This window comes from Podarcis tiliguerta, assembly GCF_965153285.1.
Source record: "Podarcis tiliguerta genome assembly, chromosome: 1".
Taxonomy (NCBI): Eukaryota; Metazoa; Chordata; class Lepidosauria; order Squamata; family Lacertidae; genus Podarcis; species Podarcis tiliguerta.
In genome coordinates, this window is record NC_139534.1 from 18,306,635 (window position 1) to 18,319,585 (window position 12,951).

Here is a 12,951-nt window from a genome sequence, read left to right on the forward strand (position 1 = left end):
GCTTTCTAATTTGTATTGGGGAGGGAAATAATTCAGCCACTTTTTCCATAACACAGAAGGAGTAATCTCTTAAACAGACAGATATCAGAGTTTCATTGGATCTTCAAGCTAGAGTTCTTAATAAAGGAAGAATCAGCCTCTTTTTAGTCCTTACTAAATGGATTGAATAGTAAAGGGGCCGCTAACATACAACCCTGTCTGACATCTCTAGTGCTCATTGCTGGCTTTGTCGCTTTGGTAGATAAGAAACTTTTCAGAGTCATCTGTATGCGAATGCAACTAATGAGAGTAATGAAACAAATATATAATGGAATAACTGCAATTTTCATGAATGCGTAATGAAACAAATACAATCTTTAATAGTGAAAATGATTGGGTGTGTGACTAAACATATGCATCTTCTTGCAGACCCTAATAATAACCAGAATTCCACAACCTGTTAAGTAAAATTCTGCCAGCATATAACAGATGATCTCATGTTATTTGATTTAACAAATATTTGGATCTCATTTGTCAAAAATAAATGTAACAAATATATAGCGATTCTTACCTTCATTTAGCCAAAACACCTCCAATAGTTCTGCACACTAACAACATGCCATATCATTGTGCCAAAATAAACAAGCAGTTTCTTCTATTACCACAGCCTACTGTATACAAATTAAAATTCCTGAACCCACCTAAAAATGTAGTATGATAAACATTCCTATTATGTAGTGGAACAGTTGTTGCACACAATACATTATTCACTGTGATTTTGCTACGAGATATGTTCGTTCCGTTGTGTGTTCCAAAAACACTCCTCTCAAGTATGCAAGTCAGGTTTATAATTGATTGCAGTGGTTGTTGTTTTTTTGTCATGTTCTTTTCCATTCCAAAAAAAGCTAACGTTTTAGTAAAAAAAACCAAAAAACTGTTTTGAACATATGTGAGAGAACATTCCATACAACTCTAAAAGATACAGGCAGCTTCTGAGGATTAGGATTAGGCTGCATTTGCACCATACATTTGAAACACCATGCTTCCCCCCCAGGGCTGTCTTAAGTAGGGGTCAGCAACCTTTTTCAGCTGTGGGCCGGTCCACCGTCCCTCAGACCATTTGGTGGGCAGGGCTATATTTTGAAAAAAATAAATAAATGAATGAATTCCTATGACCCACAAATAACCCAGAGATGCATTTTAAATAAAAGCATACATTCTACTCATGTAAAAACACCAGGCAGGCCCCACAAATAACCCAGAGATGCATTTTAAATAAAAGGACACATTCTACTCATGTAAAAACATGCTGATTCCTGGACCGTCCGTGGGCTAGATTGAGAAGGAGATTGCCACATCTGGCCCCCGGCCTTAGGTTGCCTACCCCTGGTCTTAAGCATGTGCTGCCAGGGTGCAAAGATCTGCCCAGCGCCCCTCCCAGTTGCCCAGTCCCAGGAGCGCAGAAGGCTGGAGCCGGCCGGCCGCCTCAGCGTCTTGCTGGCTCCGTCGCCTCCGAACTCGCAGCGCAGAGCCTCCTGCAGCAGCAGAGCCCGCCGTGGCACTCCAACCGACAGGCGGGCTCTTCCCTGGACTCAACTCTCGGGCCTCGGACTTTCGGCTTGGCGCCCCTGAGATCCCAGTGCCCGGGTGCCCCACACCCCTAGCGCCTATGGGTCCCCACACCCAATGAAATATGGAAACTGTAGTTTACCTCACACAGAGCTACAGTTCCCAGCACCCTTAACAAGCTACAGTTCCTAGGATTCTTTGGTGAAGCATGCTCTTCATATTGTGTATTCAGCCATAGTCTTGTTCCCTCTTTCTCTGCCAACAGTGCACCGCCCCTTTTGCCTCTTTCTGAGTTTCTTCTGCAGTTCCTTAGGCCCCTCTTTCTTTGTCTGATATTCCTCCATGGCCCCTCTTTCACTGACCCTTCATTTCCACAACTTCCTGTCACACTTAACCTTCTTTTCCACCTCTTTCCCCCAAGCTTCTGTCTTCCCCTCAGTAGTCTGCACTCCATCCTTCAGACTTTATGCCTCTCTGGTCACTTAGATCCCCTATCTCATGGGATTTCTTCTCACTCTGTTTACCAGTACTTTGCTTTGTGGCGGGATTGTCTGTTAGTTAATGAATTTCGGAAACAGATTGGTATAGAAATATCTGGAATTGTGGGAATATCTAAATCAATGGTTCTTATTAGTCTGAGTAGCGCCAAATTAAAAACAAAAGAGGAATGTAAATGGGTAAAATTGACGGTAACTGCAGCCAGACAGTTTATAGCGAGTAACTGGGAAAATACAGAAGAGCTAGGGGTGAACCAATGGAGGAAAAAACTGAATAATATTATAATTTTAGAATATCTAACTGTGAAGATACACAGAATGAAAGGGTTTAAGGTCAGTTAGAAAGAGGAGGATTGGTTTGAGAAGATATTGAATCATTTGGGTAGGTTTGAACAATTTGGGGCAATTAAAATGTTAAAAGTTAAATAAACCTTGTGGATGGAGGAGTGTTAATGTATATAAAATTGTACATATGGTTGATTTGAATATGTTATTATTGATTATGTATACCCAATGTATCAGCCACCTGGGGGGTTTCACTGTTTGTGTTTGGTTGTTGGTAAAAAATAAAAATTGTTTAACCCCCCCAAACAACAACAACAACACTGAGTACTTTGCTTTCTTCCTAACCGCTCCTTTCCCTAGCCTCCCTATCAGGTTTTCCTAGAAAGAGGGACCTTGAAACTGACTTGTTCCACACATATTTTATCATTCAGCCCTTTGCAGCCCCAGCAGTCAGAATGATCACAAATTACTGATTAGGCTTGATGTGAGACATGCAGCTATCTCTCTTGTTTTTCTTAAATTAATTATAGCTGCAGGGGTCTTCAATTGCTATCAGAATCACAGTGCGCAGGGAGGGAAGATGAGAGACCTCTAAGGCTCCTTGGGTCCTCCCTAGCCTGGAGAATCAGCAGCTTCACTGGGTAACTTAGTTGTGGTTCGAGGACCCGACCCCCGCAATGTGGAATGAATACACAAGGACACGTGATATAAGGTTAATGGGCAAGAAAAGGCCACAACTTTATTGATTACAGCAGTGAAAAGGCATTGGCTTAGGCATTGGATGTCTAAAACATGGGGGGTTTATTCACCAGTAGGTGGAGCCTGTTGATGCTAATCCAACTATAGGCTCTCCCCTGATGTCACCGAGGGTCGTGCCATGGCCTCCCGCCAAGCAGGCATCGGACAGAATACACGGCCGCCAGATTCCTTTAACGGAATACCCCAAAATTGAAGGCATAGGCGATGGCCACACCTAGCGCTTTGACACACCACAACACATTATTCCAATGCCTAACCTACCCACCAATACCACGAAAGTTGTGACGATTGCTACGAGGTAGGCGAAAAAACCAAAAAGCCTAATGCCAAATGGAAAAATTCCTACCAGGCCCCCCAGGCAACCATGGCGACCAACCTAAGGTCCACAGCAAGGCCAAGGAAAAAACTAAGACCCTGAGCTCAAAGGGAGTGGAGGGTGGGTGACTCGCGACGGGACGACGGAGAGTGAGGCTGAGGAGGGGCTGGTGCCGCAGCATTTAGGCTGCTGTAAACGCCCCCTCGGAGGCACCTGATTGGGTGCCCGCCGATGGGCGTGGGCGCCAGCCAGGTGAGTGGGGGAGGCAGGGAGCTAACACCCCCTGCTAGGGGCGGAGCTCGGGCTCCCGTCCACAACCACTCCCCTCTCTTCCAGGGAGGAGAGTCTTTCTTCTACAGAAAGTGGGATGTGATTATTCCACCAGTGCAGAAGGACTAATCTTTCTTTCTTTTTTTAAAAAAATAATGTTTTATTGCTCAATTTCCACACAACAAATTATACAATCACCTACATAATTCCGCCCCCATGAACTTCCCTCAGCTCCTTTCCTTGATTTCGCTGCCCATATTTTCTCTGCATATTATAAAATTATATATACAGTACTACCTTGGGTTGAATGTGCTTCAGGTTGAGCGCTTTTGGGTTGCACTCTGCGGCAACCCGGAAGTAACGGAGCGTGTTACTTCAGGGTTTTGCCGCTTGCGCATGCACAGACGCTCAAAATGACGTCACACGCATGTGTGAAAGTGGCAAAACACGACCTGTGCAGACGCACCATCGCATCTTACGTATCTTACGTTCCATTCATACACAATAAATTTGTTTATTCAAAACCTGCCAAGGAGTCCAATTCAGTTTGTTGTGTTTTTAGATAGTTTGTATAAAGTTCCCATTCTTCCTTGAAGTTACAGTTGTCCTTGTGCTCTCGATACTCTTGCAGCTGTTGTAGCATACATAAATAGGTTCCTTGTTTTCCTTGGCAGGTCTTGCAGAAGGACTAATCTTTCTTGATGGGGTCTCAGGCAGAGGGACCAGGAAAGTTAGGCTTTGCTGAATCCACTCAGGTTGCTTCCTCTGCTGTGGCGGGCCCAGGTAAGTGGAATAACTAGGAGTCTGTGGACCAGTGGGGCTTGTTCTGGTCTAACGGCTTGGCTTCTCCTCCATCCCACAAATACCCTAAATGGATACCCTTTGCATTCTACTGTTTAAACCACTGAGTTACAGGCATAAACACAGGTAGGCATCTTGGAAGCAAGAGCCCAAATTGTCCTCAGGCTTGGCACCAGAAGTGGATCACTAGTTGCCTTAGCCATGGGACTCCTCACTGAAGGAGGACCTGACATTTTGGATCCTATTGTTCTAGGACCAATCAGGCTGCTGCATTTTGGATCCTATTCAACTCAATACATAACAGACTCCAAAGGGGTAGTGGTCTCCTGGGCAGTGAGAGTCAAGGAGGCATCTTTGGGGGGATAAACTTTGGAAGAGTGATCTGAAATTTACAGCATGTTTTTCCTTGAAGGAGAACTACCTGTGGCTGTGCCAACCCCTGTGCTTACATCTTAATGCCAGGCAGGGGAGAATAGATGGGAAGTAATAATAATAATTTATTATTTATACCCCATCCACCTGGCTGGGTTTCCCCAGCCACTCTGGACGGCTTCCAACAAAACACTAAAATACAATACCTATTAAACATTAAAATCTTCCCTAAACAGGGCTGCCTTCAGATGTCTTCTAAAAGTTTGGTAATTATTTTTCTCTTTGACATCTGATGGTAGGGCGTTCCACAGGGTGGGCGCTACTACCAAAAAGGCCCTCTGCCTGGTTCCCTGTAACTTGGCTTCTCGTAGTGAGGGAACCGCCAGAAGGCCCTCGGCGCTGGACCTCAGTGTCTGGGCAGAATGATGGAGGTGGAGACGCTCCTTCAGGTATACTGGACTGAGGCCATTTAGGGCTTTGAAGGTCAGCACCAACACTTTGAATTGTGCTCGGAAACGTACTGGGAGCTAGTGTAGGTCTTTCAAGACCGGTGTTATGTGGCCCCGGCGGCCAATCCCAGTCACCAGTCTAGCTGCCGCATTCTGGATTAGTTGTAGTTTCCGGGTCATCTTCAAAGGTAGCCCCACATAGAGAGCATTGCAGTAGTCCAAGCGAGAGATAACCAGAGCATGCACCACTCTGGTGAGACAGTCTGCGGGCAGATAGGGGATGTACACCTTTTCACATCTTACATCCCCCCCCCTCCCAAGTTGGCTTTGATGCTAAGGTGGAGATGGGGGCCTCAAGGGGAGTAGCTCTGGAAGAGATTCTGTGAGCAGAAGATGAGCTAGACACCTCTTTCTGCCCACCAGTTATCTTTGAATTACGGTTAGCCAGCAACGGATAACACAGAACAATTGGGGACGAAAGCAGGAAGTCCAAACTCTGCCATTTTCACGGTAATCCATCACTCGTTTTCCAAGGAGCCAAACGGTAGGGCCAAACAGAGGGTTGCTGGTGTGTCAAGTCACCCCCCACAAAAAGTATTTAAAGCATGTACTCCCTGCAAGGAACCTTGGGAACTGTAGTTTGTTAAGAGTGATGGGAATTGTATATCTGCGAGTGGTTCCCAGGATTCCTTGGAAGTAAGCCATGCTGTGAATGTGACAAAGGTCTAACATGAGAAGCAGCCCCTTGCAGTGGCGTAGCGTGGGTTGTCAGCACCCGGGGCAAGGCAAGTAATTTGCGCCCCCTAACCCGTGGATTTGCGCCCCCTAACCCGTGGATTTGGCCCCCTAACCCGTGGATTTGCGCCCCCTAACCCTAACCCCCAGATGTTGCGCCCGGTGCGGCCGGCCCCCCCTGCACCCCCACGCTACGCCACTGGCCCCTTATCCATCCGATTTTGTGGTCCCTTGTCATGGGGATGTATTAAAAAATTGCTGGTGGTCAAGGGAGGAAAACGGAGAGCACTGGCAGTCAGTGGACTTGTTTTTGTGTGTTTGCGTGTTTGTTTTGCACAGCAGCCGCGGAACTGGGGCGTATCAGCAGGTGAGGCCATCAAATTTCGGCAACACTTAAAGGCCCACAGCCTTTCGTGAACCTCTGTTGCATGGTCTAGAAGCTAGAGCCTGCCCCGGGCATAGAAATGAACAGTTTGCACACTGGATTTCCCTGCCACCATTAAGGGAGGGAGAGAGGGGCAGCTTTCACGGTCACCTAGGAGACTAGGGTAGCCTTAGAGAATGCAGCAGCTAGAGGGAAGGGGGAATGGTTAAAACTTCCAGACAGTCATCAACAAGGAAAAGCTGTGTGTGTCTGTGTGTGTGTGTGTGTGTGTGTGTGTGAAGCCTCTTCCCAGAAGCTTGGAGGAGGGGGGCTAGGTCTCCTTTTCCCTGGCCCTTTACTATATAAAGAGTGTCTTAGCATCTCAGCCTCCCTTCTCCTCCTTCCAAGAGTGCGAGTGGTAGAGTCATCTTACCTCCGCCAAGTATGTTCTGCTCCCAATAAATTCTTTACATAGGAGATCTTTTCCTGAACAACAGCAGAGGGGGGGGGGGGGACGGACACAAAACCAAACCTCCTCTCAAAAACTGTGCATGTTAAAAAAAAATAATAATAGAGGGAAAAAGTTTGAGCGGAGAGCGTGAAGCGAGTTCTGATTCGGTTGTTTACCATCAATCACGCTATTTCTTGCCAGGGACTGGATGATTATGAGCCTCAAGAAACTGAAAAGGGGCAGGAAAAAACGTGGAGGCAGCATTCTTCCTATTTAAAGCTGCATCACTTGGGGGGGGGGTGTTTGCAGACTCTGCGAGAGCTAGTGCAGTTTTTTTCTTTCTTTTTTTTTAAAGCAAGCAAGCATCGGGAACTGGCAGACTTCTTTTCTGTTTCATCCTGCGTGAGTGCTGAAAGGAAAAGAGCTGGCTTCATGGTGTTCAAATAATATTTTTATACTTTTTTTTTTGCATTCCCCCCCCCGCCGCCCGCCCCAGGAGGAGGATATACATGTCTAATATTTAGACATGATGGCAACCTGGACTCAAAGAAGAACTTTGGTCATTCTTATTGCTTTTCTAGGATGTTTGCGAACAATACGAACACAAGAGGAAGAAGAGTTTGAAGGGGGTAAGTTTTTTTCCTTAAAAAATTCTTCTTCTTTTGTTGCTTGCATACGTTGAGTAACAGTGGATCGGGAACTCTGGAAGGGGCTGTGTGTCAGTGTGGTCTCTCCCCTGTGTGTCACTGTTGTGAAATGGGGGCTTGAAAAGAAACGGGCTGGAGATGGCTTTTAAAAGTTGAAACGTCTTTTGCTTTCTGTGCAAACTCGGGAGTAAGTAAAGAACAATGAAATATGCAACAAAGCAAACGAGAGGGGGAAAAAAATCTCTGCAGCGAAAAATCCTGTTACTTGGCATTACCCCTCTGGGTGAGATTGTGGAAAGTTTTATTTTGTGTGTGTGTGTTGCAACAAAAGAGAGTGGTAGGGATGAAACTTTTGGAACATTTTGAGGAGAGAGAGAGAGAGAAGTAAACACAAGGACTTGGAAGGGTGGAGTCCCTATGCACTGCCTGAACTACATCTGTTTTATTCCATTCTTTGTTTGAGAGAATTACACAGAACTTTATTCTCCTTTTCTCCGCTTTTCTCTTTCTCTTTTCGGGAGAGAGAGCTGTCTCCCTGTTGCCCAGCGACTTGGGCTTGACGGAATCCAGACTTCTGACATACTGTGCTCCCACCCTTCAGACTTCTGTGTTATCTGGATACTGGCATTTTGTCCCCTGATGTTAGAGAGGACAGGAAGTTAGGAGGCTCGGGTACTTGTCTTCGTGGCATTGGAGATGGTTTCCTTTTCAGCTGGCCTGTTTGCTTCCTATTTGTATCAATTAAAATGCAAATTTTGGGAGGGTTTCATAATAGGTAGATTCTGCTGTCTTAATACTGTACATTTTGGCTTGCTGGAAAGTGAAATGCATGTGGCAGTGAAAGTGTCCCTCGTGGGATGTGATATATTTGTCGCAAATTGGAACTGAGAAGAAGGTGAAACATATATAAAGATTGCTTGCAAACTACTGGATTGCATTGTTAAAACGGTGTTAGCAGGGCGCACAATTGTCTTTGTACAGAATGCAGTAAAATGCTTGATACGTGGTTCAGGTTTGAACCAGGTCAGAGGGTTCCCCCCTCCTCTTGCAAAGGAAGACAAGCCTTTTCCCAGTTCTGTACATTGTGCAAGCAGACCGGCAGAGGCTTTATGTAACCTTCTCAGCTGGCTCAAGATGATTTGCACCAGGGCTTCAGACCAGTGGCGTAGCGTGGGGGGTGCAGGGGGGCCCGGCCGCACCGGGCGCAACATCTGGGGGTTAGGGTTAGGGGGCGCAAATCCACGGGTTAGGGGGTGCAAATTACTTGCCTTGCCCCGGGTGCTGACAACCCACGCTTCGCCACTGCTTCAGACAGAACCGATTTGAAATGGGAAGACAATGGGAAACACACAGCCCCCTCCGAAGCCATCTGTACACAGAGGTGTAATTAGGTTGAGTGGGTTTTACAGAGCGATCCTATGCATGCTTACCCACAAGTAAGTCTCGCTTTTCCCAATAGGTCTCGTTCCCTAGCAAACATGCTTAGGATTGCAACTACAACACCATTTTGTCGAAAGTAGAAAAGGGGAGCTGGAGCATAAAGTTTTAACTTCAAAGTAAATAAGAAAGCATGCTTCCAGCGAGCGAGATTTCTGAAGGGCTAGGTTAGTACATGCCATTTGTCTGTTTGTTTCTGTTATGGAAACCCCGGGGTGAGCCAGGGATGTTGCATTGCAACACATTTGCTAATGGATATTACACGCGGAGAGGTTTTCAACTGAGCAGTTGAGGATGACTTGGCAGGCCAGAATGTGAACTATTTTATGGCATGACCGTAGCCTATTCGGTTATTGTCCCTTCTGCCTAGCGGTTTTACTACACGTTTAAAACTCTATGAGTTGCCTTGGATTCAAGACTTGGAGGAGCACATCTGCAACCTCATTTTCACAGGAAACACCAGCTTGTTTTGTGGTAGGGATTATCTAATGACACGATCCATGATGCAGAAAGCGTGTGTTTTGTAAGTCATTGTAGTAGTTTTATTTAATGAGGGATTACAGCAAGGCCAGCCAATGCGTGGCATATTGGCCAGCCAGCTGTGGGTGTTGCTGATTCCCTAGCTTGCTACTTTTGCTGCTGCCTCTACACTAGGGTATGTTGCAGTCCCAGATGGCAATGCGGTGTCTGGAGGCAGCACTGAGAGTATACTCATGGGAGAGCTCCCATAGGATTGGGAAACTAGAATCTTCCCTAAAGCTTGCTCTGGACACATGCCTCCTGGTTCCTAGGCCTTTATAGTAGCGTTGTCTCTGCATACTTCCAAAAGTGCCTGCTCTGAAGCTGAACAGGCTGTTCCCTTAAATTGGACAATTTCTGAGATGTGCTGGCGAGTTTTTAAGATCCTGCACCTTTCCAGACCTCCTCAGCTCCTCAGCTCCAGCTGGGTTGGCATCGTTTGCTACTATTCTGGTTGAGTTCTGTTGACTGCACTCATCCTTAATGTGGGTATGGATGGCTGGAGGTCTCACTTTTCTTCAACAGAAGTGCTGAAAGTCAGGTGGGATGCTATCCCACTTCTTTTTAGGGGGTTCTCTGTCTAGGGACGCGGGTGGTGCTGTGGGTTAAACCACAGAGCCTAGGACTTGCCAATCGGAAGGCTGGCGGTTCAAATCCCCACGACGGGGTGAGCTCCCATTGCTCGGTCCCGTCTCCTGCCAACCTAGCAGTTTGAAAGCACGTCAAAGTGCAAGTAGATAAATAGGTACCGCTCTGGCAGGGAGGTAAACGGCGTTTCTGTGTGCTGCTCTGGTTCGCCAGAAGTGGCTTAGTCATGCTGGCCACATGACCCAGAAGCTGTACGTCGGCTCCCTCAGTCAATATAGCGAGATGAATGCCACAACCCCAGAGTCGGTCACAACTGGACCTAATGGTCAGGGGTCCCTTTACCTTTACTATGACTTGTTTGCTAGTTTTCAGGACGACATAGTTGAATGTGGCCTAACCGCACCACTTACGTTGAATTTAGATTCCGTTTAGATGATTTATAGCCCATCCTTTGTACAAGCCAAAGGGTGGTTTACAGCAAAATCAAACCGGTTCAAAACAATGCAAAAAATAGCATAACCTCTAAATGCATAAAACTCAATTTACTAATAGCAGCAGCAGTGCACTAATCAATTTATCCAATCAGGTCTCCTCTTCCTCCAAATGCCTGCTGAAAGGGGGACATTTTAACTAATCGCCTGCACTTATATAGAGATGAGGCCTAACACACTTCTGCAGGGATGGAGTTCTACATACTTATTTATAAGATTTCTATCCTGTGTTCTCCATAAGGCCTCAGGGAAGGTTCCAACAATCTAACATGCATTTTTATAAGATAAAACTGTTAAAATTAGAAAACAAGTAAAACCATTCTAAATGGAACGGAACAGTATAAAGTCAACAAAAGAATCAGCCCCCCCACCACCACAGCACACACATGCCTTAACTGGTAAAGGTCAGGGTATGACGAAAGCTGTACAGTGAAGGTGCCAGACACACCTGTGTGGGGAAGGAGTTACACAATTTAGGGGCTGCCACAGAGAAGGCCTTCTTCTGGGCTGCCAGTCCCCACACTTCTGAGGGCAGCAGAACTGCCAAGAGCGTCCTTCTGCTGATCTCCATCCCTGAGAACATACCCTCCAACATTTCTCCAATGAAAATAGGGGCGTCCCATTCCATAATGATAATTTTACTATCTATACCCCACACATCTTACTGGGTGGCCCCAGCCACACAATAAAACATTAAACATTAAAAAAAACTTCCTTATACAAGATTGTCTTCAGACAGCTTGGGCATCAGATAACTCCATAGCCTCCAACATTTCTCCAATGAGAATAGGGACATCCTAAGGAAAAGTGGGACATGCCAGGATCAAATCAGAAACCGGGACAGCTCCTCTAAATCAGGGGACGTCCCTGGAAAACAGGGACACTTGGAGGGTCTGTGAGAAGGTTAATTGGGATAGAGAAGTTCTTTCAGGTATTTGTGGCCTAAGTTGCTTAATGCTTTAAGCACTAACATGAGCACCTTGAATTGGACCCAGGAACAAACTGGCAACCAGTGTAGCTGTATGAAGACAGGGGTTATGTGTGCTCTAAATGGAACTCCAGTCAGTAATCTGGCTGCTGCATCTTTGACAGTTGACATTTTGTTATGGTTTCCAAGAGAAGACGCATGTAGAGCGCAGTGCAGTCATCTAGTATGGGGGTTATCAGAGCATGGAGAACAGTGGCCAAGTCATCACAGGAGGTGCCACTGGAAAGGCCCTGCCCCAGATCTTCCATGCCACATGCCTCATTCCACATTTCCTCCCCATGGGCAGTTGCCAGATGTTTCTATCTTGGAAGTTCTGGCCTACTCAGACTTCACCTCTGCTCATTTTAATAAACTGAATCCAGCGCTGTGGTGATTATTTGAGCTTGATTGCAAAGGGTTGACTTTCATGAACCGTGAAGGCAAATTATGACCTATTTTCTGTTCAGTTTTGTTTAAGCCAGGTGTTGTCAACCTGGTCCCCACCACTCACTAGTGGGTGTTTCAGGATTCTAGGTGGGCGGTAGAGGGTTCTACGGCACAAGCTGAATCCTCCTTCCATCGAGGGCTGTAGTTAAATAATATCTGGGGGAATCACAGGTTTCCCATCTCTCCCTTGTAGAATTGAAAGGTACAGTATTTATCTTTTTCTGTTTCTGCCCGGTTTCTCACATGGAACGTTTTGTGTGTTAGGCGAACGTGATAACCACTACACTACGGAAACTTGCATAACGGTACAGTATTTATAAAGACTGTGATGAAGCTGCTGGAAGAGCTTCTTTGCGTGCAGAGATCCACATTAGAAACTTCTCATCATCAGGCTGGCCCCAGAATGCCAAGGAGGTGCACAGGCTCTGATGAGCACGGGGGAATTCTAGACATTGCGCTAAATGCACTGGTGCCAGCAAAAAGGCAGCCATGCCTCCAGCTCACCACTCTCTTGCATCCATACAGTACCCATGCTCTGACATTGTAGTACAGGGGAATCTTGGTTCTTGAACTTAATCCGTTCTGGGAGTATGTTCGACTTCCGAAACTGTTCAAAAACCAAGGCGTGGCTTCTGATTGGCTGCAGGAGTTTCCTGCATTCAAGCGGAAGCCATGTCGGATATTTGGCTTCCGAAAAACGTTTGCAAACCGGAACACTTATTTCCGGGTTTGCAACGTTCGGGAGCCAATTTGTTCGTCAACTAAGCCGTTCGAGAACTAAGGGACCACTGTATTGAGTTTGCCTTCCTCTACTCAACATGTTGGCTGACATAGGCAGGATCTGAAGGAAACGTGGAACATTGTGACATCAGCGCATGGGTAAGTTCTATTGGACAGGGGAGGGGAACTTTCAGACCGTGGGGCCTCCCCATTCTTCCCACAACCTCCCCTGCTCGCTCTCTCTCAATGCCCCCCATATGGAAATTTGATTGTTTTAAGAAAATCTTC

The 12,951-nt window shown here is 46.3% G+C and overlaps 1 protein-coding gene across 1 annotated transcript in view; it reads left to right on the forward strand.

Annotated features, from left to right (window-relative positions):
- The window catches only part of COL5A2 (collagen type V alpha 2 chain), a 208,781-nt gene that overhangs the window by 26,166 nt on the left and 169,664 nt on the right, over nt 1-12,951 (forward strand). Inside the window, exons 4-5 of the mRNA XM_083405532.1 lie at nt 4,350-4,458; nt 7,429-7,476. Of these exons, the coding sequence (XP_083261658.1) occupies nt 4,377-4,458; nt 7,429-7,476 (130 nt within the window). The 5' untranslated portion in view covers nt 4,350-4,376. The remainder of the gene's footprint in view (nt 1-4,349; nt 4,459-7,428; nt 7,477-12,951) is intronic.